General features: G+C 42.9%; 2 protein-coding genes across 9 annotated transcripts in view; one reads left to right on the top strand and one right to left on the bottom strand.

Annotated features, from left to right (window-relative positions):
- Positions 1-914: 914 nt before the first annotated feature.
- Positions 915-24,678, bottom strand: VPS37C (VPS37C subunit of ESCRT-I). 5 transcript variants are annotated; one of them, XM_033920410.1, is made up of 6 exons: positions 24,532-24,678; positions 18,076-18,253; positions 13,355-13,464; positions 8,413-8,584; positions 7,371-7,453; positions 915-2,041 (listed from the first exon to the last, which is right to left on the bottom strand). In XM_033920410.1, the coding sequence occupies exons 3-6, from the start codon at positions 13,445-13,447 to the stop codon at positions 1,358-1,360; spliced, it is 1,032 nt and encodes a 343-aa protein (XP_033776301.1). In that variant the 5' UTR covers positions 13,448-13,464; positions 18,076-18,253; positions 24,532-24,678; the 3' UTR covers positions 915-1,357. The 5 variants fall into 5 exon arrangements, with proteins under 5 accessions (XP_033776301.1, XP_033776302.1, XP_033776304.1 ...); XM_033920411.1 differs by lacking the exon at positions 24,532-24,678 and adding an exon at positions 24,207-24,346; XM_033920413.1 differs by lacking the exon at positions 24,532-24,678 and adding an exon at positions 24,196-24,330.
- Positions 19,451-27,250, top strand: part of LOC117348365 (pepsin A-like) — a 42,912-nt gene continuing 35,112 nt past the window's right edge. For 2 of the 4 annotated variants that reach the window (XM_033920417.1, XM_033920414.1), the window contains exon 1: positions 24,428-24,537. The gene's annotated coding sequence lies outside the window, so the exon portion shown is untranslated. Of the gene's footprint in view, positions 19,637-24,427; positions 24,758-27,250 lie in introns of those variants that run through there. The other 2 variants (XM_033920416.1, XM_033920415.1) reach the window with 2 other exon arrangements.

The raw sequence follows: 27,250 nt of genomic DNA, 5'->3' as shown, positions 1-27,250 counted from the left end.
CCTGGATTGGCCACTGACGATCATGGAACATCAGTCTGATCCAGTATGTTTATTCTTATGTACTTACTATATCTCATGAATTCCCATTGTGGATATTCTAAAAACCTGACTGACTTTGTGGTCCTTAAGACACTTCTAGAAAACTCTGTTTTAATGGCAAATGGCATCACAAAGGCACTGCAAAAGCAACACTTAAAGCAAAACAGCAACGGGGCACATTTAACAAATCTCTAAACCAGAGGTTCTTAACCAAGTTCTCGGCACACACCAAACCTGTCCGGTTTTCATGATTTCCACAATGAATATGCATTAAATAGATTTGCATTCAGTGAAGACATGCACATTTATCTCATGCATATTCATTGTGGGCATCCTGAAAACCTGACAGGCTTGATGTGTCCCGAGGACTGGACTGAGAAACCATGCTCTAAACCAGTGGTTCCCAAACCCTGTCCTGGAGGACCCCCAGCCAGTCGGGTTTTCAAGATATCCCTAATGAATACGTATGAGAGAGATTTGCATACCTGCCACTTCCATTATATGCAAATCTCTCTCATGCATATTCATTAGGGATATCTTGAAAACCCGACTGGCTGGGGGTCCCCCAGGACAGGGTTTGGGAACCACTGCTCTAAACTAAACAGAATGCATGAGAACTACCTGGGTATTAAGAGTTTATTCTTACCATATATTAGTCTAGAGGTAGAAAGTTTCCAACCCTAACTCATGGCGTTTGCCATTCACAAGCTATGGAAACCATCCTCTTCTCTCATGTGTTGAAAGAAATCTAACTCAGGGGTGTCAAAGTCCCTCCTCGAGGGCCACAATCCAGTCGGGTTTTCAGGATTTCCCCAATGAATATGCATGAGATCTATTAGCATACAATGAAAGCAGTGCATGCAAATAGATCTCATGCATATTCATTGGGGAAATCCTGAAAACCCAACTTGATTGCAGCCCTCGAGGAGGGACTTTGATACCCCTGTGTCTAACTGGATAACATAGTGTTCCCTACATACATCTTTGATGTGTGTGCCTGTCAGCTGTGAAAGATGTATTTGTGGCCTCAGCATTTGACTTCATAGCAGCAGTTTGGATCTGCTTCTTCATTCCCAAAGCCTTACTATCCCAGGTATTTACAGGCAGGCTTAATGCAGTAACACTGACGTAGATGCAACAGACTGCATAATAAATATTCTTCTTTATCCTCTTGCCTTTACGTCTGCCTCCCAGGACCAGAAAGGCAGTGTAGCAGTTCTTATAGCCTCTTGTAAGAGGGGGGGTTTCAAGGTCCAGAGTCCATGACATAATAGACAGATTTCTCAGAATTGCTCTTCTGGAATTTTCACTTTATCTGCTATTCAGTGTGGTGCCCAGACCAGAAAGAACCTGCTGTAGGCAGTGTAGGTTGTGGAAACCCTGTATATTGTGGGTAGGGTAGCTGCTGGGATCCCGGGTACTTTGGAAACTGTGATTGGATTGGGTAGGGGCATCGGGGATGTTCTCCAGAGAAACAGGGGCTCAGCTGAGGAGTTGAACCTCCAAACAGTGTTTGTAGATACCCAGAGCCTCTTGGAGGACACTGGGGGTAGCCAGGGATGCCTGGCATTGGTTGAGAACGGCCATAATGGAAAGAGGACTGAACACTAATCTGGGAACTGGGAGGTTCTCTTACCCCACTCGTTCCAGGGAATGGAGCTGGTACTAAACCTCCCTGTGCTATAGGCCCAAGATTGATAGGCTGTCCTGGCAGAAATGGAGATGAATTATAAGGCAAGGGGAAAGAAGGAATATCTGAAGAAGGGGGCTGAAGGCTGGGAGGATTCTTCTGTGTGTCTGATTGCTGCAGAAATGCTTGGTGAGGGAAGGAAGAGTCTTTGGGAGGCTCTTGCTGTGAGGTGGGTACCTCCTGCCTCCGTAGCAGCTCCTGCAGTTTCTCAACTTTGACACGACGCAAGTAGGATAGCCTCCTATGGGAAGCAAAATCATCCAGAAAAGTTTCCAAGGGAACAGACCCTTCCAGAAAATTTTCAGCCAGAGCCTGAAATAAAAAGAGAACATTTACACCTGGAGTTGTAAAGACAGCTTCCCCAAAACTTTCAGTCTCTGCAAGTGAAACAAGCCCGTTTACTCTACAAGGGCTAGACTTCTTTAAAAATAATTTTGGCAAATTCAGTTTAAAGTTCCAATTTACTCATGGGGGAGGAGCACGTGCATGCACACACACATCGCCCTGCTCAGGACAGGTACAGCAGAGGCAGCAGCAATGTCAGGTTCCCTCAGGCACATGCAAACACACGCATACGAGTATGCCCAGTGCTCTCTTATAGTTCAACCAGGGGAAGTTAAAAGGCTGGATATTCAGCTAACAACCGCATTGGTCCTGATGGCTACTGGGATTATCAAAAAACTTTATACATGAAAATGAGAGCAGGTGGTGATGCTATGTGTAAACTGAAGAGAGGGGATTGCATGCTCTGTTGTCCAGGAAAATGAAGCATGAAGAAGAAAGATGGCAAAAACTAACCTAGATAAGGGATATTTTACAAGCAGTCAAGGTTAATTGCCAGCAGCTGGTATAAATCCTTGACAGTGAGGATTGGAATAAGGGGTGGACTGGATAGACCACTTGGTCTTTTCTTTCTAGTATGGTGCTATGGAAGCAAAAGGGCAAACTTTCTTTATATTTACTCGCTAAAGACCTAAAATAGTTTAAAGAGCTGCAAGGAGAAATTAGAACTTACCTGCAAGTTTTCTTTCCTTTAGTTCCTCTATAACAGTGGTCTCAAACTCGCAGCCCGCCAGGTACTATTTTGAGGCCCTCGGTATGTTTATCATGATCACAACAGTAAATAAAACACTTTCTTGATCATATGTCTCTTTAACTATAATTGCTATATTATTATTAAGACTTATCCAAAAGGAAAGATTTACAAACTATAAAGAATTTTACCTCATGCAAAATTGTCATTTCTTTAATAAGACACTAACTATTTTTTTTCTGAGGCCCTCCAAGTACCCTCAAATCCAAAATGTGGCCCTGCAAAGGGTTTGAGTTTGAGACCACTGCTCTATAACATAACAAACCATTTGTACACTACAAAACCTCTTGGATCTATGCAGTTAACTGCACTGTACATGCACAGGGAATTATATACTTTAAATTACAAAAACTTATCTATAACATTTAGCAAATAGATGGGTTTTCAGCATCCTTCTAAAGGTATGAACTCCTACCAAATATGGAGACTGAGAAGTTCTGACTACCCTATAACTGTCCTGTGCCGTCTCGGTTCGGTCAGTATGTCATACAAAATGAAAGCGAGGACTCCCAATCTTCTCTCCCTCGAATTGTCTCATTGCCATTATCAGTATCCAAATTTTATTTTGTTCGCTCTTGGCAACAAACAACAGGCCAAGAACAAACTATTACGAAACAGCAGAAAGACACTTGTGAACTGAATGCTCCACGCAGCGCTGCCTTCATTAGCAACAAAACTATCTCTTTTTCAGTAAATAAAAGCTGAATAAGGGTTGGTCCTAGACTGATCTAGAGGGACTAAAGGAAAGAAAATTAGCGGGTAAGACCCAATTTCTCTTCCACTTAGTATCCCACCAAGAGGATCCATGCCCCAAAGGGCACATCTATGCAGCAGCGTTTCACACAGGAATGCAAAGACAACCAGACAGTCACTTTATAAAAATATCTTGCAGGGAAAATTGAGAGCTCGCCACCTGAGGCTACTTGCTCCCTAGTAGAATGTGCTTTGAGAGCCACAGGCCCAGCTTTAGAACTGCTTCCCTGTGCATCTGTCCTTCAAATAGGATGTACAAGCGATCTGAGCACTGAAAATCCTCAGTCCTACACAGATACTCCCACAGCACCCTTCTGACATCCAACCGATGCAACAGCTATCATTCGCTACTCCCTATTGCTTCGCGCAGAACCAGCAAGGCAATGAAGGACTCGCACTACCTTACCAAGGGAAAAAAAGACAGGACAGGCTAAACCTCCTATTTTCTCCTTTGAAAAAAAACTAGAAAAAAAAGTTCCATGGACAACAAGACCTGTAACTCCAAAATCCTTCAGGCTGAAATAATAGCAACCAGAAACTCCATCTTCAAGGTGACATACTTTATCATATACTGTCTCAAGGATTCAGAAGGTGTGTGTGTGTGGGGGGGGGTGCATTAGAACCCACAAGACTAAATTTAAATCTCACAGAGGAACCAGTGAGTGGTGAGGCAGCAAATTACAGTAGCTTGACTCCTCTCAAAAACCTAACCATATCCAGGTACAAGACTAAATGCTTTCCCCATACCAGACCCCTAAAACATCTGTGGAGTACAGTAGTGGCCTTGGCAAGGCCTAGGCCAACCCTTTATCAAGATCATCCTGCAAAAAGTCTAAAATATCTGCTTTTGATATCACCAAGAGAGGCAACTTCCATTCATGATCGCCAGGCCTCAAAAAACCCATCACATCACTCTCCAACATTGTGGAAATCACCTCCATAGCCACACTCTCTCAAGAGCCAAGCCATAAGACAAAATGGAGACAGGTCACTTGTATCAATAGGTCTTCTGCATGCGGAAGCCTCATTGTAACTTCCTCTGCTAGATGCACTAGATCATCAAGGCCAATCTGGCACCATCAATAACACCACGCCCACATGACCTTTGATTCTCCAAAACACTTGACTCAGCAATGGCCATGCCAGGAATACTAGAGCAATCTATTGCAAGACTGTTGAACCAAAGCATTGATTCTTGCCAATTTCACTTCCCTTCCCTTCTGCAACTAAAAATATCAGAACTTTTATACTGCTTGTCAATGGTACCAAGTCCATCACTGACAGTCCCCAGCATTTTACTATGTTGTCAAAGACCTGCAACCCTAGGCTCAACTTTTCTGAGTCCTTCAACAGACAACCATTAAATCCTCCTTGAGGGCCATTCCTCTAACCAAGAATTCTCTGCTGAGAATCTAGGAGCTCTTCCTATGAAGGGATGGACCATTCCTCCTCAATATCTTCTGACCAGGTGAGCCACAGCCGTTTTGGCCACCCATCCCTCTAGTGCAGGGGTGTCAAAGTCCCTCCTCGAGGGCCGCAATCCAGTCAGATTTTCAGGATTTCCCCAATGAATTTACATGAGATCTATTAGCATACAATGAAAGCAGTGCATGCAAATAGATCTCATGCATATTCATAGGGGAAATCCTGAAAACCCAACTGGATTGCAGCCCTCGAGAAGGGACTTAGACACCCCTGCTCTAGTGGCACTCTTGCACAAGCAATGCCCAAGCCCCCAATGTCTTCCTGCAAAAGGCCCGATCCATGGTCAGAATGAAATCCAAAGGAAAACCCTTTGAGTGGCACCAACTCTTCTCTACTACTTGCCGCATTAGAGAATGAATCCACTAGCTTGAATCACAGTAGCTGCTCCAGTATGGAGGCCTCATCTAAAATATTGGCAATTCCCACAAAAATCGGAGCCGTTACTATCTCTGAACTCAGTCCACTGATCACTGCCACTTGACCCAGGCACCTTTCGATGTGGCTGAATCTGTTACCACCAGGTGCACACCTTCACAAAATGGCAGCTTGCTCAAGTCTCATCAAGACTGCGGCATATGAGTCCTGGCCAGCCACTGAAAGAAGTTTCCTTCGGTATCAAAGGCAACTCTTATGTCATAGACTGTTGATTATTTGTCGAGTGCACAAGAATTACAATATACTGTTGAACTTAGAAAAAACAGCGAGGTGGGACGACCTCTAAATTTGCGTTGCTTTAAATAAAATTTTTTGTGCTTTTCATTTTTATATAAAGGAATAAAATTATCTTTGTAGACAAACGAAATGTGTTAATTTTTTTAGACCACCCTCCAGTCTTCAGGTACTACAGACGATTTTAGCGACGCTGGCAGAATTCAAGGGCCTTACGGTTAACTCTCTAACATTGGGAAGGAAAGGTGAGGTGATTTGTGGCCTTCATTGCCACCTGGACCTGAGCAGAAAGACAATAATGTGGGAGGAAGAAGGGACCCAGCTACCTGGGTGTTACACCTCTGGGACAAGGAGAAGCCCTAGCAAACTTCTGCCCCACATGGCAGGTGCCTTAAAGCAAAGCTCAATCTGCGTATGCTGAGGAAAGTCAGGCATCTTTTCCATCAACAGCGTTTTTCCATTCTGGTTCAGTCGATTATATTATCTCATCTTGACTATTGTAATGCCCTCTATCTTGGTATTACAAAAAACTGTTTTTCTAGATTACAATTGATCCAGAACACTGCTGCCAGATTGATTTTCAGGAAATATAAGCTTGATCATGTAACACAGTCACTTTATAATCTACACTGGCTTCTTGTGTATTTTAGAGTCCAGTTTAAATGTGCCTGTTATTTTCAAAATTCTCTTTGGAATTTTCTCTCCGCTAGTCCCTCTATCTTGGAATCTTTATAGATTCTCTTTCGCAAGGGGCGATCAACAATTGTCCATCCAGTAAAGGTATCAAAAGAATCAAAGCTTTTGGTCAATCTCTGCCCTTCATGTTCACCCAACTTTGGAACGATCTTCCACTTTCTCTACGAAGTTTTAGTTCTCTTTCATCCTTTCGTAAGTCTTTGAAAACCATTATGTTTACCAAACACTTTGGTAATTAATTTTTTTTTCATCTCCGCTAAACTGTTATCGGTATAATTTAATCACTGTTTTATATTTTTATTATCTTATCTAACCACAGTAAACCGAGTCGAACTTTCCCAGATTGTGGACCCCGGTATACAAAACTAAGCATTACATTACATTACAAAGAGAAATGGTTTGATTTTTAAAAAATTAAAAAGAGACAAAACTGAGCCCACCCCCCACCCCCAACACACACAAGTATCTCTCTGAGACTGCCAGGTCTCCCCAGACTAATCCTGACTGCACAGACATACCATGTCCACCACTGCTGGACACAGAGAAATACTGATCGACTAGTTACTGCACAAAACAAACAGTTATAGGGTAGTCAGAAGCAGAGCTGTGGAGTCGGAGACAATTTTGGATACTGGAGTCGGAGTCATGGGTACCAGAAACTGAGGAATCGGAATCGAAGGATTTATCTACCGACTCCACAGCCCTGGTCAGAAGTCAGAACTTCTCATCTCCATCTGCTGGTAGGAATGCATAATCCAAGCATCTAGTTTGGAGGAATGCAGGTTTTCACCTGTGCAAGAGTCCTGAGCCTCCAGTCCTAGAGGTAAAAAGCCTTGTATCTTATGTGTCTTATGACTGAAATATATAGCCCCACACAATTATTCATCCCCTCCACCTGCAAGGTTTATTGAAAAGGGAAAAACAAGAACTAAAATTCACACTGACATCAGATTCCTCTTCAGTTTTACTTCCTTCACGTTGCATATAGGACAAGATAGACTCTGGTCTCAGTGGGCCAAGAAGGGTTTCTGGCAGAGATAAAGGAAAACATAAAAACAGGAAGTTTCAATAGAACCTACAGCATAAAAGATCTGATATACACATGCTTTGTAATAATAAAAACTCTTGTGGTATGAGAACTCCCAGCCTGTGCTTTCACTGCAGTTCCCTGATGGACACAAGTTCCTCTGGAGCCTGGAGGGGCTTTCCAGACTAACCATCACAGCAGATCACAGGAAGAGAACATGTTAATTTACAAATTGGTAAGGAACAAAATGGAACAGACAGCAATTACTGGGAAGATATACAAGATCAGGAAATGGGGAAAAGGCAGCTTTATACAAAATAATGCAGTAGCCTGGATTTCTATATGGTTAGGTGTCTGTGACATTATGGGGTTAAGCGTCAGGACCAATATCAAGCCTGTGATAGGAGGATGGAAAATATGTGCTATAGAGGTAGTTCCCAAACTTGTCCAGTGGGACTCCCAGCTGGTTAGGTCAGGACATCCACAATAAGTATGATTGGGAAAACTTTCAATGCAATGTTTGAATGGTTACTTAAAAAAAAAACCAACTGACATTAGCTTCTACACTTCTCCCTCCGTATTTACTGTGATAGGGGATTAAAAGAAACACAAATACAGAAAAACCGCAAATAACGTTTTCATATGTTATTCGCTGTTTTCTATTAAAAACCATCATGAATATGGTGAAACCGCGAATAACATGGTGGGAGATCTGGCCTGTTCCTGAAGGAGAGGCAAAACACGGTGAAGAAAGTGCTGGGAATCAGCGATTTCTCTATGCAAGCTGATGTAATTTGTGGGGAGGAGCCAGCCACTAAAAACTGTGAATAATCAAAACCGTGAATACTGAAACTGCAAATATGGAGGGAGAAGTGTACAGGCTGCTCTGGAAGGCAAAATCCTTTCTGCTCCCTTTTCCTTTTTTTGCCAGTGGGGCACATCTTTTTTCCCACTCATTACCTAGTTTGCTCCTTTTCCCCTTAAACTGGGAGAGCAGATCATAGAGTTGCTGGTATTTTTCAGAAAGGATGACACGGCCAGAATCAAGACGTGGCTTGAACTCCAAGTTCTGCTCAGCCAAGCTTCTGTTTGTAGCCAAAGCCATCTCTTTCTCCAGCTGCAGGCTCTGAACCTGAAACAGGGAGTGAGAGGAGGAGAGGTGAGAGATATTGACAGTGGAAATTAAAAATTAGGTTCTTCAAGTTTCAAGTTTATTTAAAATTTCTTATACCGCCTAATCAGCCTTCTAGGCGGTGTACAAAATCATAAAAGTATGCAATAGCTAAAATACAAATTTAAGAAGACAGGGGACGACAAAGACTTTTGGAGACATAAAACCATAACGAATGGGAACAAGAGGAAAATGGGCAAGAACTACAATTTTGAAGGTAAAAGATAACAATTTAGGGGAAAAACAGTAGGAGGGGAAGTAGAAATAAAATCATTCTAGGTTGCCCTTAAAAGAATAATCTTGTTTCTGTTAATATACACAGGAGTCCATGCTTGTGACACACTTGCAGAAGGGTGACAATCACATCTTTCAGCTCCTCCTCCTTCACCAGTGGAGTTTAGCTCCATCTTCAGTTTGTACCAAAGCAATAGAGCTCCACTGTAACAGGAGAAAAGAGAAGGAGGGCACAGGGAACTTCCTCGGAAACATAATTTCTTTTCTGCTCTGTAACTCATGAAAAAGAACAATTATTTGCATGAACTTGCAACCTAGGTGTATCAATGAACCAACCTGCTGTGTGCAACTAGCACTAACACACAAGGAACTCCAAAGCTCAATAACTCAGTACTTTATTAGTAAGTTAATCATACATGTTCATCCAACTAACAGGTGAAGAACTCCAATTCCAGACCATAGGGTTGACCGTGGCAGAAAGCAGGCAAATTGCAGAATGCACAGGGTGGGCTGTAAGGACTCCTGTGTATATTAACAGAAAAAAAGATTATCCAACTAAGAACCTAATCTTTATTCCGTTACATATACATAGGTATCCGTACATTAGGCAACGTATCAAAGCAGTGTCATATGTCTAGAGAGGGACGGATGATCCTGCCCACAAAACCGAAGACCCAAAAGTGGTGTCCTCTCAAGCCACCATGTCCACTTTGTAGAGCTTTGTAAAGGTATGAAGAGTAGACCAAGTAGCTGCTCTACAGATCTCTTCAGGCAGAACTGCCCGGGACTCTGCCCATGTAGATGCCATACTTCTGGTCAAATAAGCTTTGACAAAAATAGGCAGCTGTTTGCCACAGCCAATGTATGCCAATGAAACTGCCCTTCAAATCCATCTGGCAATAAAAGCCTTGGAAGCTGGTCTGCCTAGTCTGGACTGACTAGTTAGCACAAAAAGATGATCAGAAATGCGAGACTCATTTCCAGGTAGTGGAGCAGAACTCTTTGCATATCCAGCCTCTGCAAGATCTCATTTTGTTTTTTCAAACACGTAGGATAAAAAGCAGATAAACAAACCTCTTGTTTGACATGAAAAGCTGACAAAACCTTCGGTAGGAAAAAAAGGTACTGTGCCCAGAGAAATCTCAGTCTCTGAGATCCTTAGGAAGGGCTCTCAGCAAGGAAGAGTTTGCAATTCCAATATCAGTCTCGCAAAAACTATCGTCACCAGGAATACAGTCTTCACCGTGAGGTTCAGAAGAAACACCTCAATGAGAGGCTCGTATGGAGGCTTGGACAGGCCCTTCAGAACAATATTAAGAATCCAGGATGGAAAAGGTTGGCATATGGGAGGTCGCAATCTGAGCACTCCCTTCAAGAACCAGGTCATATCAGGGTGAGATGCCAGAGAATGCTTTCACCCTTAAACTATGTAATATAACAAGCAAGAGCACAACGAACAATATGAAACATGACCTACTCCTATTGGAGCAATGGTCAAGGACCTGGCAACTGAGTTTCAATGCCAAGAAATGCAAAGTCATGCACCTCGGCAGTCAAAATCCATGCGAGACTTACACCCTAAATGGCGAGATCCTAGCAAGGACTGTTGCAGAACGGGACTTAGGGGTGATCATCAGTGAAGACATGAAGACTGCCAATCAAGTGGAGTGGGCTTCATCTAAGGCTAGGCAGATCATAGGATGTATACGTAGGAGTTTCGTCAGCCGTAAGCCTGAAGTCATTATGCCGTTGTATAGATCCATGGTGAGGCCCCATCTGGAATATTGCATGCAATTCTGGAGGCCTCATTACCGCAAGGATGTACTGAGGCTTGAGTCAGTCCAGCGATGGTCTTGGGACTCAACCTTGGATCTCCCGTACGAGGAATGGCTGGATAATTTGCGGCTATACTCACTCGAGGAACGCAGAGAGAGGGGAGATATGATCGAGACGTTCAAGTACCTCACGGGCCGTATCGAGGTAGAAGAGGATTTCTTTTTTTTCAAAGGTCCGACGGCGACAAGAGGACATCCATGGAAAATCAGGGGGGGGGGGGAAGTTGCACGGCGACACCAGGAAATACTTTTTCACCGAAAGAGTGGTTGATCGCTGGAATAGACTTCCACTTCAGGTGATAGATGCAAGCAGCGTGCCTGATTTTAAGAAGAAATGGGATCGTCACGTGGGATCTCTGCACAGAGTTAAATAGGGGAGGGTCATTGGGGTGGGCAGACTAGATGGGCCGCGGCCCTTATCTGCCGTCTTTTTCTATGTTTCTAAGAGGCCCACCTAGACCTTGAGCGACCCTACTGCTAGGCCTTTTCTAATCCAGCTTGAAGGAATGCCAGGATCACATAAATTGGCACCGTGAAAGATTCAACTTGATCTTTGGTACACCAGAGCTGAAAAGCCTTCCAGGCCTAAGCATAGGCCACAAACATTCGATTGCCTCTTTGCTCGAAGGAGAGTAGCAATGACTACCTCTGAATAGTTCTTGTGGGTTAAGTCCATGCGCTCAATAGCCATGCCATAAGACCACTTAATCCTCCATAGCCCCAGGTACGTTAGATAGATTGTGAGCCCACCGGGACAGATAGGGAAAATGCTTGAGTACCTGATTGTAAAAACCGCTTAGATAATCTTGATAGGCAGTATATAAAAACCTAATAAACTTGAAAACTTGACAATCTGGGTTCTCCATGGAACTTGGACCCTGACTGAGAAGATCCACATGCACTAGAAGCCTGAGGCATCTGTCTCATTGGCGACACAGAAAATCCGCATACCAGGGCTGGTGAAGCCAGTCTGGAGCTACCAAGATCATATCCTCCCACTACTACCGCTATTTATTATTTCTATAGCGCTCCCAGGTACATGCTGGTGAGATGCGATTCTGCAGATTATCCGGCCCACACCAGGCTACAGGGAAACACATAGAAGTCTCTCTTCTGGTCAGGGCTGAACCAGCTCGTCCAACTCTGTGTTTCCAGTTCACCTCTTCAGCTGTAAAAACATTTTGCCTTTACGTTCTTGGCCTATGCCATCTAGCCCATCTCTGGCCTTTCCCAGCTTTGCACAATGAGGCTGAACGCTCTTTGGGACAGGGATTACTCCTCTGGGTCTAGCGTCTGTTGGCTGAGAAAGTTGGCCTGTATGTTTGCCACTTCCACTATATGGGCTGCTGAGAGTGCCTGAAAATGGGCTTCCACCCATTGGAACAACATCTGAGCCTCCAAACATAAAGGAGCAATTCTGGTGTCCCCGTCTGTTCACATAAGCTACCGCGGTGGCATTGTTGGAGAATAATGAGACTGCCTGTCCTTCCAGGTACTGTTCCAATGCCCTCAGCACTAGGTGAATGGCTCGGAGTTCTAGGTGATTTATACAACACTTTCTCTGCAGGAGGGTCCATTGACCCTGCACTGGATGACTTCCACAACGGGGTCCCAGACAAACAGGGCTGGTGTCAGTCATTATGGTCACCCATGAGGAGATTCAAAGGAGTAAACCCTTCAATAAAGGTGTCACCCCCCTTGGAACCAACACAAGCTGTTCTTCGCATTTCCTGTCCAGGGAAGCTGTTGTTGTATGGAATGCCTCTACAGGGACCATTGGGAGAGCAGAGCATCCTGGAGAGGTTGCATGCGTGCTCTCACCCACAGAACTACCTCCAGGGTAGCCACCATTGAACCCAGCACCTGTGAAAAGATCCAAAAATAATAAAATTAGAACACCTCTTCTTGGACCGTTTGTAGAAGGAAAAACTGAAGAGGAAGCTATACTCCACTGGTGAAGGAGAAGGACCTGAAAGATGTGATTGACACTCTTCTGCAAGCAGATAAGGGCAAGGGAATGAGAACAGAAGAAATGTTAAAAAATGCAAAGAAAAGGAAAAGACTGAAAAAGAATAAGATGAAAGAAGTAGACTGAAGAAGTGAAAGGCAAAAAAAGGAAACAGTAATAGAAGACACAGAACTAAACCTTAACAAAGAATAATATAAACAAAACAAAAAATTCAAAGTGATGCCTTTTTACTGGGCTAAAATATTTTTCTGACTGGCTTAAAGGAACTAAAACCTTTTTAGCCCAGTGAGAACAGAGTGAGCAAAAAAAACGATACCAGAAAATATAAATGAATGATAAAAACATTTCAGCGATAGCCTGAAGGGGAAAATTGTGTTTTGGGAAATGAGACAAGCAATATAGGGCTCCTTTTATGAAGCCGTGTGCGACTTTTAATCATGTGCTAACCCCCGCGCTAGCCGAAAAACTACTGCCTGCTCAAGAGGAGGCGGTAGCAGCTAGCGCATGTTAAACCGCTAACGCGGCTTCGTAAAAGGAGCCCATAATTTTATAGTTTATAAGATAAGACGAGCGAGAGAAAAAGAGAGCGAGAAGGGAGTGTGACAGGTGAATAAATCAGCCATTCAGTGCACTCATTCAAACTTTTTTCTCTCCCTGTACTCTTATTCTTTTCCGTCTTTCTTCAATATATACCTCACGGGATGCCTGAATGAGGTGGTCTTGCTCCTCATTGCTCTCCTGCAGGTCCTTTAACTGTTGCATACTCAGGGCTCTCAAGTTCTCCATCACCACCTCACTAATCACTGCAACCAGCAAAGAGAAGAGTTAGACAACAGGAGAAAGCTAATTCCAAATTAGCTGCTTCATCTTCCTGCAAGAAGACAGCCAGATTGACAGAGGGCAGAAGAGAAGCAGGAGTGCCTAAAATCCATCATTTCATTACCAGCACTAGATTATTGGAACAGAGCTACATTTAAAATAAAAACTAGCTTCTAAAAGTTATTTAAGACAGGTTGGCTTAAAATGGCCTCGTTGCACCCTGCACCAAACCCAAAGCACAAGTATATTAACCAAAACGATTGGCTTGCTGATCTCCATGGAGCAGGTGGATAAAGGATAAAGATGACTCACACCTCTTGCTCTGTGATTTTCATCAAGGATTGGAAAGTTAGGGGGTCAACATTCAAAACTATTTGAACGGCCTGGAAAAGCTCCTGGCCATTTAAATTGCTTGTCTGGGGCTAACTGGGTATATTCAGTGGTGCTTAACCGGATAGTGCCGGCTGAATATACCCGTTTAGCACCTAAGCCAAAACGAGCTATTCTGTGGTAGTCCAGAGGCCGAGTCATATTCAGAATTTAACCACATAAATTATTTTTTTTTTTTTTTTTTTTTTCCATCTTTATTCCTTTTTATTTCTTTCAACAAGTGTACAATATTATTACAAGTAATTCACATCACTCACTTGACATTCTTAAGCAATATTATTACACATGTTTTAATTCCCTCCACCCACCTCCCATCCCCTCCCCTATCAACAAAATATTTTATCCAAACATATACATATTTAGACTTCCCCTAAGGAAAAAGAATAACCCTTAATCATTACAATATTCAATTAATGGCCTCCACACCTCCTTAAACCTTTTAAAATATCCCCTCTGTACGGCAAGAAATCTTTCCATCTTATATAAATGACAAACTGAGTTCCACCAAAAACTACAATTCAATCTAGAACAGTCTTTCCAATTAGTCGTTATTTGTTGAATTCCCACTCCAGTAAGAATCATCAATAATTTGTTGTTTGCTGCAGATATTTGACTTTTGGCCCTCATACACATTCCAAAAATCACTGTGTCGTAGGATAATGCTACATGATTTTCCATCAATATATTAACTTGATCCCATATTGATATCCAAAATGCCTGAATACATGGACAATAAAATAAAAGATGGTCTAAAGTTCCAATTTCAATTTTACAATGCCAGCATCTATTAGACTTAGAGCAATCTAATTTTTGTAATCTAGTAGGGGTCCAGAATGCTCTATGCAACAAAAAGAACCATGTTTGCCTAATAGATGCCGACATCGTACCTTTAATTCTCCAAGACCAAATACGTGGCCATTGAGATGCATTAATTTGATGCTTAATCTCAATGCTCCAAATATCTCTTAATCCATTTTTTGGTTTCTTATTCAAATAATTAGATATCATTTTATACCACTTTGCGGCCTGGTGTCCCAGAAAATCTGCCTGGAAACATAAGAATTCTAAGCTGTAATGATCATTTAAAGATTTCCATTCAGGGAACCCCACCTGAATAGCCTGCTTCAATTGCAACCACTTATAACTTTGTTTTTTATTCAGACCATATTTATGTTGCAATTGTGAAAAATCAAGCAGCTTACCATTATCAATTACTTCCGTTAAGGATCTTATACCTGCTTTAATCCAATCCTTCCAGACAATCTTAAACCCGCCTATTTGTATCTTGGAGTTTACCCAAATAGTCTGCTGTTTCGATTTTAAAATAGAATCACTAGTTAATTTATCTACAAATCTTAATGTTTTCCAAGTATCCATTAATACTCTATTGTCTTTACGTATTCTAGGCACTTTTATACCAATTATTTGGATAAATTGGTCCTATCTTTATCTGGTTTAACTTATAAAGTTAAGTTCTGAATATCATATTAACCGCATGTTATCCAGCCGGATATTCAATGCTAATGTCTGGACATGGCCTACCATTGAATATCCAGGAACACTGCCCGGAGCAGCCAAAAAAACAATGACTGCTGCCGGCTGAATATTACCCCTTGGGGCTCCTTTTACTAAGCTGCCATAGCGTTTTTAGCGCGCGCAGAATTGCCACACTCGCTAAACCCGCTAGAACTAATGCCAGCTCATTGCTGGTGTTAAAACCGCTATCGTAGCTTAGTAAAAGGAGCCATTAAGTTTTGCTGACAGGCTTTCCCAGAGATGTGAGTAAATGGGTGGGTTTTGACAGCAATTTGTGTCGTTTTTTTCCCCCTTAAGTATGTAAAGGTTTGTTAGCATTGATGTTGTGGGGTTGATCGATTGTATTTATTTGTGGTCTACAGACAGAGACAATTCTTAAGTTTAAACAAATAGCCAAAAGGCACTGAAAATCCCACCAGAAGCTAGGACTGAAAGGAGACAGCTAAGAAAGAGAAGGTGGTGTTAGAAGGACTGAAAGGAGACAGCTAAGAGAAGGTGGTGTTAGAAGGACTGAAAGGAGACAGCTAAGAAAGAGAAGGTGGTGTTAGAAGGACTGAAAGGAGACAGCTAAGAAAGAGAAGGTGGTGTTAGAAGGACTGAAAGGAGACAGCTAAGAAAGAGAAGGTGGTGTTAGAAGGACTGAAAGGAGACAGCTAAGAAAGAGAAGGTGGTGTTAGAAGGACTGAAAGGAGACAGCTAAGAAAGAGAAGGTGGTGTTAGAAGGACTGAAAGGAGACAGCTAAGAGAAGGTGGTGTTAGAAGGACTGAAAGGAAACAGCTAAGAAAGAGAAGGTGGGTTAGAAGGACTGAAAGGAAACAGCTAAGAAAGAGAAGGTGGGTTAGAAGGACTGAAAGGAGACAGCTAAGAGAAGGTGGTGTTAGAAGGACTGAAAGGAAACAGCTAAGAAAGAGAAGGTGGTGTTAGAAGGACTGAAAGGAGACAGCTAATAAAGAGAAGGTGGTGTTAGAAGGACTGAAAGGAGACAGCTAAGAGAAGGTGGTGTTAGAAGGACTGAAAGGAGACAGCTAAGAAAGAGAAGGTGGGTTAGAAGGACTGAAAGGAGACAGCTAAGAAAGAGAAGGTGGTGTTAGAAGGACTGAAAGGAGACAGCTAAGAAAGAGAAGGTGGTGTTAGAAGGACTGAAAGGAGACAGCTAAGAAAGAGAAGGTGGTGTTAGAAGGACTGAAAGGAGACAGCTAAGAGAAGGTGGTGTTAGAAGGACTGAAAGGAAACAGCTAAGAGAAGGTGGTGTTAGAAGGACTGAAAGGAAACAGCTAAGAAAGAGAAGGTGGGTTAGAAGGACTGAAAGGAAACAGCTAAGAAAGAGAAGGTGGGTTAGAAGGACTGAAAGGAAACAGCTAAGAAAGAGAAGGTGGGTTAGAAGGACTGAAAGGAGACAGCTAAGAGAAGGTGGTGTTAGAAGGACTGAAAGGAAACAGCTAAGAAAGAGAAGGTGGGTTAGAAGGACTGAAAGGAGACAGCTAAGAAAGAGAAGGTGGTGTTAGAAGGACTGAAAGGAGACAGCTAAGAGAAGGTGGTGTTAGAAGGACTGAAAGGAAACAGCTAAGAAAGAGAAGGTGGGTTAGAAGGACTGAAAGGAGACAGCTAAGAGAAGGTGGTGTTAGAAGGACTGAAAGGAAACAGCTAAGAAAGAGAAGGTGGGTTAGAAGGACTGAAAGGAGACAGCTAAGAAAGAGAAGGTGGTGTTAGAAGGACTGAAAGAAAACAGCTAAGAAAGAGAAGGTGGGTTAGAAGGACTGAAAGGCGACAGCTAAGAAAGAGAAGGTGGTGTTAGAAGGACTGAAAGGAGACAGCTAAGAGAAGGTGGTGTTAGAAGGACTGAAAGGAAACAGCTAAGAGAAGGTGGTGTTAGAAGGACTGAAAGGAGACAGCTAAGAAAGAGAAGGTGGTGTTAGAAGGACTGAAAGGAGACAGCTAAGAGAAGGTGGTGTTAGAAGGACTGAAAGGAAACAGCTAAGAAAGAGAAGGTGGGTTAGAAGGACTGAAAGGAGACAGCTAAGAAAGAGAAGGTGGTGTTAGAAGGACTGAAAGGAGACAGCTAAGAGAAGGTGGTGTTAGAAGGACTGAAAGGAAACAGCTAAGAAAGAGAAGGTGGGTTAGAAGGACTGAAAGGAGACAGCTAAGAAAGAGAAGGTGGTGTTAGAAGGACTGAAAGGAGACAGCTAAGAGAAGGTGGTGTTAGAAGGACTGAAAGGAAACAGCTAAGAAAGAGAAGGTGGTGTTAGAAGGACTGAAAGGAGACAGCTAAGAAAGAGAAGGTGGTGTTAGAAGGACTCAAAAGAGACAGCTGTATACTTATGAAGGGAATTTTTAAAAATAAAGTCAAATTCTGGAATCTCTCATGGCACACCCGGAATCTCTTCGGGGCATACCATTGTGCCACAGCACACAGTTTGAGAGATACTGGTGTATAGTATTATCTACTATTTAGTCATGTCCTCGGTAGCTCCCCACCCTCTCTGCTCTCTTTCTATTTCCCTACACGAGCAGCATATATTGAGTCACCATTTTGCCCACTATAATTAGATTGCAAGCTCTTTCGAGCAGGGACCGTCTCTTGCTTGTTTAACGTACAGCACTGCGTGCATCTGGTAACGCTACAGAAATAATAAATAGCAGTAGTTGTAGTAATGTCCAGAACGCTTACCAGAGAAACTGTCAACAGGGAATCGGGATGCCACTTAGAGCAGATCTTCCTACCTCAAGTGAGGTTGAAACATCTTTCCATCTGGCTGCTCAGACCTAAGGGGACCGTCAATCAAGATGTGTTTTGAATTCAACAGTCAGCTGCTTTTCAGAAGGACAGCAGAGCCAAGCGATCCCCACTGAAAAAAAAATAATGAGACAGGAGTTGATCCAGTATTGGGTTTATGCAGTTGACAGAAAATAATTCAATGTGGCCCAACATTACCAAATAGGGCCATGCGCTTGATTTCAAAATAAAATACTTTGGGGCTAAAAAAAAAAGGCTGAAAGTAGCCTTAACATAGAACATGATGACACTGCCTATCCAATCTGCTCATCCCAAGAGCTCAGCTCTATAATCTCTAACTCAGAGATCTTCTGCATTTGTCCCATACAGTACTTTCTTGAATTTAGATACTGTTTTTGTTTCCACCATCTCCAACGGGAAACCATTCCATGTGTTCACCGTCCTTTTTTGTAAAGAAATATTTCCTTAGCTTATTCCTGAGTCTACCCCTTTTGTTCTCGTCCTACACTTTGAAATATCACCATATCTCCCCCCTCTCCTGCCTTTCTTTCAAATTAGTTTTATTCGAGCTTTCAAGTCAGCCCAAGATGCTTAAAGATGAAGACAATTGGCCATTTTATTAGCTGCTTTATGGATCAGTCTCATCCTGTTTATATCCTTTTAAAGATGGGGTTTCAAAACTGCTCAAAGGACTCCAAATAGGGTCTCAACAGAGATTTATACAGAGCCTCTCTCTGAGTTGTTGTTTTTTTCTGCTGGCCATTCCTCTTCTAGCTTTTGTTACTGCTTTTTCCAAATCTTTGGTAATCCTGTCAAAGAAACTGATCAGATCCTGACAGGATCTATCCCTGGTAATAACATGCTGCCTCAGATCCTGAAATCCACAGGAATTCAAAGTCTGCCCTAGCCTCTGTTTTAGCAATGATTACATTCATTTCTTCACCACAGAGGTCAGACTAATTGGCCTCAAGTTCCCAGCTTCCGCCTTAATTACACTTCTATGGGGAGGTACCTCATCCACCTGGCTCCAGTCTGCTGGGAGCTCTCCTTATTCTAAAGAAGCATCAGTGTCTGAATCTCCCTCAGATGTATCCTGTCTAGTCCCTTTGCTGTACTTCTTTTAGGGCAGGATTCACTAAACCTCTAAACCGTGTGCAATCCGTTTCCGTTTGCATGCCGGCCGACCAATTCAGTAAAGTCCTGCATGCAAATGGGGACATCGTTAACACGCCCCCCTACCCACGGCCAAAGCGATCCCCGCTCATGCGCACACCCTGACTGTAGTGACAGGGCTGTCACTGTTGTCAGGGCTCAGCCCAGCCCAGATCTCTCTTGCCTGCTCCCAGACGTTTGACTGGTCTCTAGCAGTCGCTTCTTCAGGTGATCGGCCAGCCCGGTTGGATCGGAAATTTGTTGTTGTGAATCGTGTCGCTGTCCAATTTGCATGCGTTTCACCTCATTTGCATGCACAGATTCGAAGCGGATCGCAGGAGAGGTAAGTGAATCAGGCCGGATGGAAATTTGATTGTAAAGGGGTCGCAAACTGATCGGTACACGATCAGTTTGCTTTGTGAATCTAGCCCTTAGGTAGCTCCTCAAAGACATAGGCCTAGATTCACTAACCTCCTTTTTTTGGACCAATCCGTGGGCGATCCGTGGCTGAGTTTCGGTGGGCGATCTATTCACTAAACATACCCACGTAAATGACCTGATCGGGGACACGCCCACAAGTGATCCCATGGATCACTGCAGACCATCCTCTCTGCCTGGAGAGGCAATCCGTGAAGGCGCTTTCTCTCCGCAATTCTTCAGCTATTTCTTTGGAACAAAAAAAAAAAGACTACTTCATTTTCTTCTTACTTTTATTTACTTTCCTAACTATAAGGTTTGTTGCCCTTATGATATTTCCTTTTGGTTTTGCTCGCTTGGCTTCAACACCATTACTGGATCCCAGATGACCACTACGGGGCCCTTTCATTAAAGCTTACAGCAGACATTAGCACGTGCTAAGTGCCATGTGGCCCACAGGTATAAAATAGCATTTAGCATTAAGGCCCAAATTCCCTAAAAAGCTGCCTAACTTAATAGTTTTAATTGGTGTTAATCGGCATGGTAATTGACCGTGTCATTTAAAACCAATTAAAATGTCATTAGAAAAGTATAGACGCCTACAAAAAAAGGACACCATAATCGAGTCTACAGACGTGCATGACGGCACCTAAGTCAATGTAAGCGTGGTTTACGCTGGAAATGACCTTAGGCACTGCTAGACGCCTCTGTAGATACAATTCTCATCAAATAAAGGCACTGGGAATGTAGGCCTTCAAAACCCCGACCTATGTTACCAGTGCCTATGTTTAACTCGTGTTTTTATGGAAGTTTGGGATCCGTATATTCAAAACCTTTCACCTAGAGCAAGAAGTTGAATTCTCAATGATTTACATTGAAGCTCAGGTGGTTTAAATTGCACTCCAGTTCTTTATTTTTCTTAATTTTTGTCAACTTTCATCCAGGGAGGGGAATTGATTTTGGGATGGAAGGGAGGAAATGGGGGAATGGATGGGGGGGGGGATTATGGTTTATTAAATAAAATGTTTGAAGGAATTATAGAATTTTATATAATATATGGATTAGAATTTTAACATTTTAAAATAATTCATTATTTGTAATTAATATCTTTCTCTATAATTTATATGTATTTTTACTTTATTCCTTTAATAAAATGTTTGAACGTAAATAGAATGAGGGGGAAGGTATTAAGAGGGGATGTAGAAAGGAATGGATTAGGTTTTATGGAAATATATTTTGGAGGAATGATAGAAATATGTTTGGAACTATTTTTATTGTGAATCTAATTGTATTATTGTATACTTGTTTGATTCTTCAATAAAAATGTTATAAATTAAATGAAAATTAAAGCAGCACGGGTGAGGAATATATGCCAATAGTGATATACACAGCCCTTTCCAAATCGTATACGGCAGGTGGTGGCATGTCTGACGAGTCTGCTTATATTTGGAAAAACATATATATTTAAAAGATTTAAGTTGCTGCATTTGGGACATTTGCTATTACTTGTTGCAGCATAAAGTGAATAGTTGGCCGATTTTGAATACTTTGTATGTTTAACGGTAGGCATGATTCTGCAAACAGCGCTGTAGCATGATTGGCACACGACTGGTGGTGTTTTTGTAGGCAAAACTTGCAGAATCCGGCCTTAAATGCCCATTAGCAGATGCTAAGTTTTAGCAAAAAGCTATGCTATCAGAAACACTCTTCTCGTTTGTCTCCTGTGTGGGGTCCATTATCAGTGGCTGGAACAGGCCTTCCTACATAAAGCCCAGGATGTCCAATTTCTAGATGACACTACGGCGTTGTGCGTGGCGTGCGGGTGGGGCGGCGCTCGGCTGCGTGGACTCGGGTGGGGGCTCTCCAGCATGCGGGGGGCATCCGACGTGGAGGGCTGGCCGACGGATGGAGGAGGCATCCCTTTGAAGCGGCACTGCGGGATTCTCTGGTGACTGGTGGACATTAGAGGCATTAACCCCGAAGCGGCACTGTGGGGTTCTTCTTCGGATGACGGACGGAAGAGGCGGACGGAGGAGACAACACTGCAGCACCCGGCACCCGACAGGTACAGACCCCGGGTTCTGGAACGAATCTTTGGTGTTGCCACTATTTTCTATGAGGAACTTTGCTCCTGGAACGAATTATGCTCATAATCCAAGGTACCACTGTATTCCGAAAGCATCTGAAAACCTGGCTTTTCTCCAAAACATAAAGCTATCTATTTAAAATGTAAAGCTAGCTATCCTCATCATAACCTCTAATTTCTTATTATGTCCTTCCCTCATTTATTGAATTACTGTAAACCGTGTCAAGCTCTATCTTTATGGAGATGATGCGCTATACAAACTGAAGGTTTAGTTTAGTTTCTCTTCCTCTCTCCTCTCTTTTTTTCTCTCTCATCCTTTCTCTCTTTTTCTCTCTTCCTCTTTTTTTCTCTTTTCCTCTCTTTTTTCTCTCTCTTTCTCATTAAAAGGCATCATGTATGCAGGTAAATTAGGGAAATTCCTTTTCTTCAAATTCACTTAACTTTGGAACAACCTCCCTGCGGAACTTAGGCTCTTTCCAATTATTCCGAAAGCATCTGAAAACCTGGCTTTTGTCCAAAACGTAAAGCTATCTATTTAAAATGTAAAGCTAGCTATCCTCTTCATAACCTCTAATTTCTTATTATGTCCTTCCCTCATTTATTGAATTACTGTAAACCTTGTCAAGCTCTATCTTTATGGAGATGATGCGCTATACAAACTGAAGGTTTAGTTTAGTTTCTCTTCCTCTCTCCTCTCTTTTTTTCTCTCTCATCCTTTCTCTCTTTTTTTTCTCTCTTCCTCTTTTTTTCTCTTTTCCTCTCTTTTTTCTCTCTCTTCCTCTTTTTTCTCTCTCTTTCTCATTAAAAGGCATCATGTATGCAGGGAAATTAGGGAAATTCCTTTTCTTCAAATTCACTTAACTTTGGAACAACCTCCCTGCGGAACTTAGGCTCTTTCCAATTATTCCGAAAGCATCTGAAAACCTGGCTTTTGTCCAAAACGTAAAGCTATCTATTTAAAATGTAAAGCTAGCTATCCTCTTCATAACCTCTAATTTCTTATTATGTCCTTCCCTCATTTATTGAATTACTGTAAACCTTGTCAAGCTCTATCTTTATGGAGATGATGCGCTATACAAACTGAAGGTTTAGTTTAGTTTCTCTTCCTCTCTCCTCTCTTTTTTTCTCTCTCATCCTTTCTCTCTTTTTTTTCTCTCTTCCTCTTTTTTTCTCTTTTCCTCTCTTTTTTCTCTCTCTTCCTCTTTTTTCTCTCTCTTTCTCATTAAAAGGCATCATGTATGCAGGGAAATTAGGGAAATTCCTTTTCTTCAAATTCACTTAACTTTGGAACAACCTCCCTGCGGAACTTAGGCTCTTTCCAATTATTCCGAAAGCATCTGAAAACCTGGCTTTTGTCCAAAACGTAAAGCTAACTATTTAAAATGTAAAGCTAGCTACCCTCTTCATAACCTGGAATTTCTTATCATGTCCTTCCCTCATTTATTGAATTTACCTGTAAACTGTGCCGAGCTCTATCTCTATAGAGATGATGCGGTATACAAACTGAAGGTTTAGTTTAGGATCTCAGCACGACTCAAGATTCATGTCTGCAATGTGCTTCACTAACCAAATGAACAAGAAAGGCAAGGGAAAGCAAATGGAAACTCCTCTTCCAAGAACCTGCCTATGCAATCCCTAGCACAACTTCCAGGACCGGCAGTTAACAATCTGACCGCCCCTGTTCAGCAAGCACAGGTTTAGAACAATGATGCACCACCTGAACTTAATCGGCAGAGAAATGCTTCCAAAAGGCACCATTACATCAACCTCCACGGTACCACCAAACTCCTGCAAGAAACCTTGACACCACTCGGAAGAGGCGGGACTTCCTCACCGTGAAGGGGAGGAACATAGACATCCTCAGGAGGGGAGCCACCGGCGTCCTAGACGTCGGGCTCCACATCGGCACCGCCTCCAGCCAGGAGTGGCTGAACACAGACGTCGATCTCCGCGTCGGGACCGCCCCCGAGCCAGGAGCGGCCGAACACACCTAGCAATCAAAATCTCCATGCCGATCTCCACGTCCAACCCGCCCTCATTCAGGATTGGTTGAACACAAACATCGATCAAAATCCAATCAACTATGCCATCAGGAGGAGGGACATAGGCACCATAGACGTCATTCTCCTGACAATCAGCAACAAAGTCACAGCCATTCGTTTAAATACAGAAGCAGGCACACCAGCACCACATCAGAGGACTCAAATTCCGCTTCAAACTCTATGCCACAGTTTCCTCACCTCCTAAAAGGAAGTGCACAAAAATAGGGAAACATTTGTCACTGTCTCCTCCCAAACTATCAGGCTATGATTTTTCTGCCTCAGAGACTTTACTATCAAACGCCTTAGAGCAAATGGAACCTAATTTTACATCATAATTTTACACCACCCCAGCCTCACCCAATATTTACTGAGTTATGGAGGCAATTTTTAGAAACCAAATATGGCATGCAATCTCCTGATACGATGTAAGAAGCTCAGTGTGTCCGGCAGCCAGCAAAAACAATCACAAAGCAGTCTATTCCCCCATCAACCCCACAGTCATCATCTGACCAAACAACACCACCTAATGCTGTGTCTGAACAGACAACGCCTCCTTGAGGTATTTCTGAGCAATCTCAACTTCCAGATAATCAGGAACCACCGGAAGATACCACTTATCCTATCTTTCTGTAGAAGATTGCCAAGCAATTGTCATTATCTACATCTGACAAACCAGACCCAAGGAACAAATACCTCAAGGTACTACAATTCTTAGCGGTTCCAAAAATATTGATTGCTCTATCACTTCATGCTGGCTGCTTCTGCGCGTGCGCATCCATCCGTTACGTTCCAAGCTGCGAAGTGACAGCTGCTTCCGGTTCCGCGGCCGGACTTCCTGCTGACCAGGTTGAATTTCAAGCCTCGTTCTGGTGATTGATCACTAGTTCAAACTTTTTGCAAAATGTGGCCCTTCCTGTCGGTGAGTGTCTTGAGTAGCGATTGGCATAAGCATTGACAGGAAGGGTGTTATTTTTTAAAACACACAAATGGCCACAGTTGCCAAGTACCCAGTTCCACTGGAGACTTTTTGGCCGGTCCTGGTTTTGAACCTACATCCCAAAGTAGTGTGCTATTTGTAATGCCTAATCCTGCCCATTGAAGTCAGCCGATCTCCTAATTCACCAGGATAAGTGGTCTGAAATCCAGTACTGCCCAAAATCTCCAGCCTGGAGCTGGGTAACTTGTAATCTCAGCATTCCAACAGCTGGCATCTGACCCCTCCAGATTACTTGAACCCCCTTTCCCCAACCAAAAAAGTACCTCCCCTTCTCCAACTCAGTGTAATCCCATTCCCTGGTGTCTAGTGGCACACCCTTCCTTTGCTGCCAACTCAAAAAAAAGGTTAATTCCTGTCATCTGGTGGCACCTATAAAGATGCCAAGGGTGGACCATTCCTAGGCTGGAGATGCACCACTACTATACTGGAGAATGCCAGAGGTTTTTCTTACGGGCTCCAGCCATGGTTAAAACCAGCTCTGGCAGATGTATATTCTAAAAGCTGTTTCTCCAGCCCCCTCCTCTCCCGATTGGTGATGCTGGTTCGTCAACCCTCCCCCCTCCAACCTCCGATGCTGTTTCCCTGCACAACCTCTCTCTCCAGCTCCTGACTCCCCCACCTACCTTCTCCCTGGTCATTGTAATTCAGTCTTCGGGCAGCTGGAATGAGGTGAGCCTGCTGCTGCCAGCCTGCCCTGGAAGCTGCCTGTCTGCAGATCCTGCCTATGCAGACCTATTTTAAAAGCATCTAAGTGCCAAAGAGGTACCAAAACTGACCAGATAACAACAGGAGAGATTAAGTTATGCCCCCCCCCCCCCCACACACACACTGGTTACTAACTCTCTCTCACCCCACAAAGATCTGAATGAAAGAGTACATACCTGTCTCTAGAACAGTAGCACCTGGTATAAGAAAGCCTAGTAAAGCTGCACACAGGTGTCTTAAGTAGCCTGGTGGGTTGGCTAGTGAACCATAGAGAAAAGGATCCAGGCCCATAAGCCACTCTAAACAGTACATTTCTGGTGGAAAGTGTGAGGTCAGAACCCTACTATACTGCTATATTGGTGCCACCTACAGCCATAAGGGCTATTGGGGTGGTAGTAGGTTTTGGGGGAGTTTGAGTGGGCTTAGCATGAATTAGAAAGAGGTAATGGTAAGATGTACTTCTGGCACCCTTTATGTGAAGTTCATAGCAGTGCCCTCTAAGGTTACCCACTGCTCTATTGGCATTGGTATGTCTATGTGGCCAGTCCATTACAATGCTGGCCCCTTCCATGTCCAAATGGTCTGGATTTGGACATTTCAAATTTGGTCGAACAAAGTTGGATGTCCTAAGGTTAGATGTCCTGGTAGTCAAGATGTCTAAGTATGTGAATTCCCCCCCCACCCCCCCAAAAAAATAAAAAATTAATAAAAATTAATAAATTCAGAAAAGAATTCTTTTTTCTATCTTTGATGGCTAATCATTGCTTTGGTCCCAGTGTCTCTTTTCTGCTTTTCTCTGTTTTTTCTTAAATCTCCTTCCAGGGTTTCCTGTCCTTTTATTTCTTCTTTCTCTTTATGTCCACTATCCTCTGCAGATCTATCCATCCTTCCCAATATCCCCCTTATGTGTCCCTGTCCCTATCCTCTCCTCATGTTCAGCAACTGCCATTTTAGTGTCCGCATCCTCCTTTGTATTCAACATTTTTCCTCTATGTTCTTATCCCTCCTTTTTTGTCCAGCATTGCCTGTGTCCCTATCCCTATGCTCCCTCCAGGTCCAGCATTTCTTGTCTGTGTTCAGCTTGCCCCCCTTGCACCTCCCTCCACCCCCACCCCCACCCACTATAGTATAACATCCCTCTCGATCTCTTACCTGGTCCAGTCTCTCTCTCTTCCGTTACCCCAGTCCAGCACCTCTCCCTTATCTTCCCCCACCCCTTTGATCCAGATTTTTCTCTCTTTCATTCTCTTCTATCTGTTTTCACACTCAGGTCTAGAATCTCTTCCCCCTCCTCTTTGCTCCAGGTCTCTCTATTATTCACTTCCCTCTGCTCTCCCCCTAAGGTCTAGTATTTCATCCTCCATGGTCCTCAAAACGTGCAGCAGATTACTGGCAGACACAGTGATAAAACAGGCTGCTTCTGTCCAGCCTTGTTATAATCAAGTTTATTAAAATATTTTTTTGACCGCTTATTCTAGTTTCTAAGTGGTTAACAAAATAAAATTACATAAAAACAAATAGTAAAATTACATTAGAACATATAAAAACAAGGAAAAAGGGTAACATACAAAGACACAGCCACACAATGGGATGGTAGGGAAGAACTACAATTGATTTAGAAAAGGCGAGACATAAAAGGATAAAACAGTCGGTTGGGTAAAAATAACAGAAATTTAGAATTTGGATTGTAAATTTAGCCCTTAAAAGGGC

The sequence above is a fragment of the Geotrypetes seraphini genome, chromosome 14 (genome assembly GCF_902459505.1).
Source record: "Geotrypetes seraphini chromosome 14, aGeoSer1.1, whole genome shotgun sequence".
NCBI lineage: Eukaryota > Metazoa > Chordata > Amphibia > Gymnophiona > Dermophiidae > Geotrypetes > Geotrypetes seraphini.
This window is presented reverse-complemented; position numbering and strand designations above follow the sequence as displayed.

Coding starts and splice junctions, on each gene's coding strand:
- VPS37C (XM_033920410.1), bottom strand. CDS start 13,447: ATGGAGAACTTGAGAGCCCTGAGTATGCAACAGTTAAAGGACCTGCAG. Junction 7,454..8,412: donor GGGGAAAAGGAGCAAACTAG/GTAATGAGTGGG, acceptor TATCTCTGCCAG/AAACCCTTCTTGGCCCACTG. Junction 2,042..7,370: donor AAACTGAAGAGGAATCTGAT/GTCAGTGTGAAT, acceptor TTTTTATTTCAG/GCTCTGGCTGAAAATTTTCT.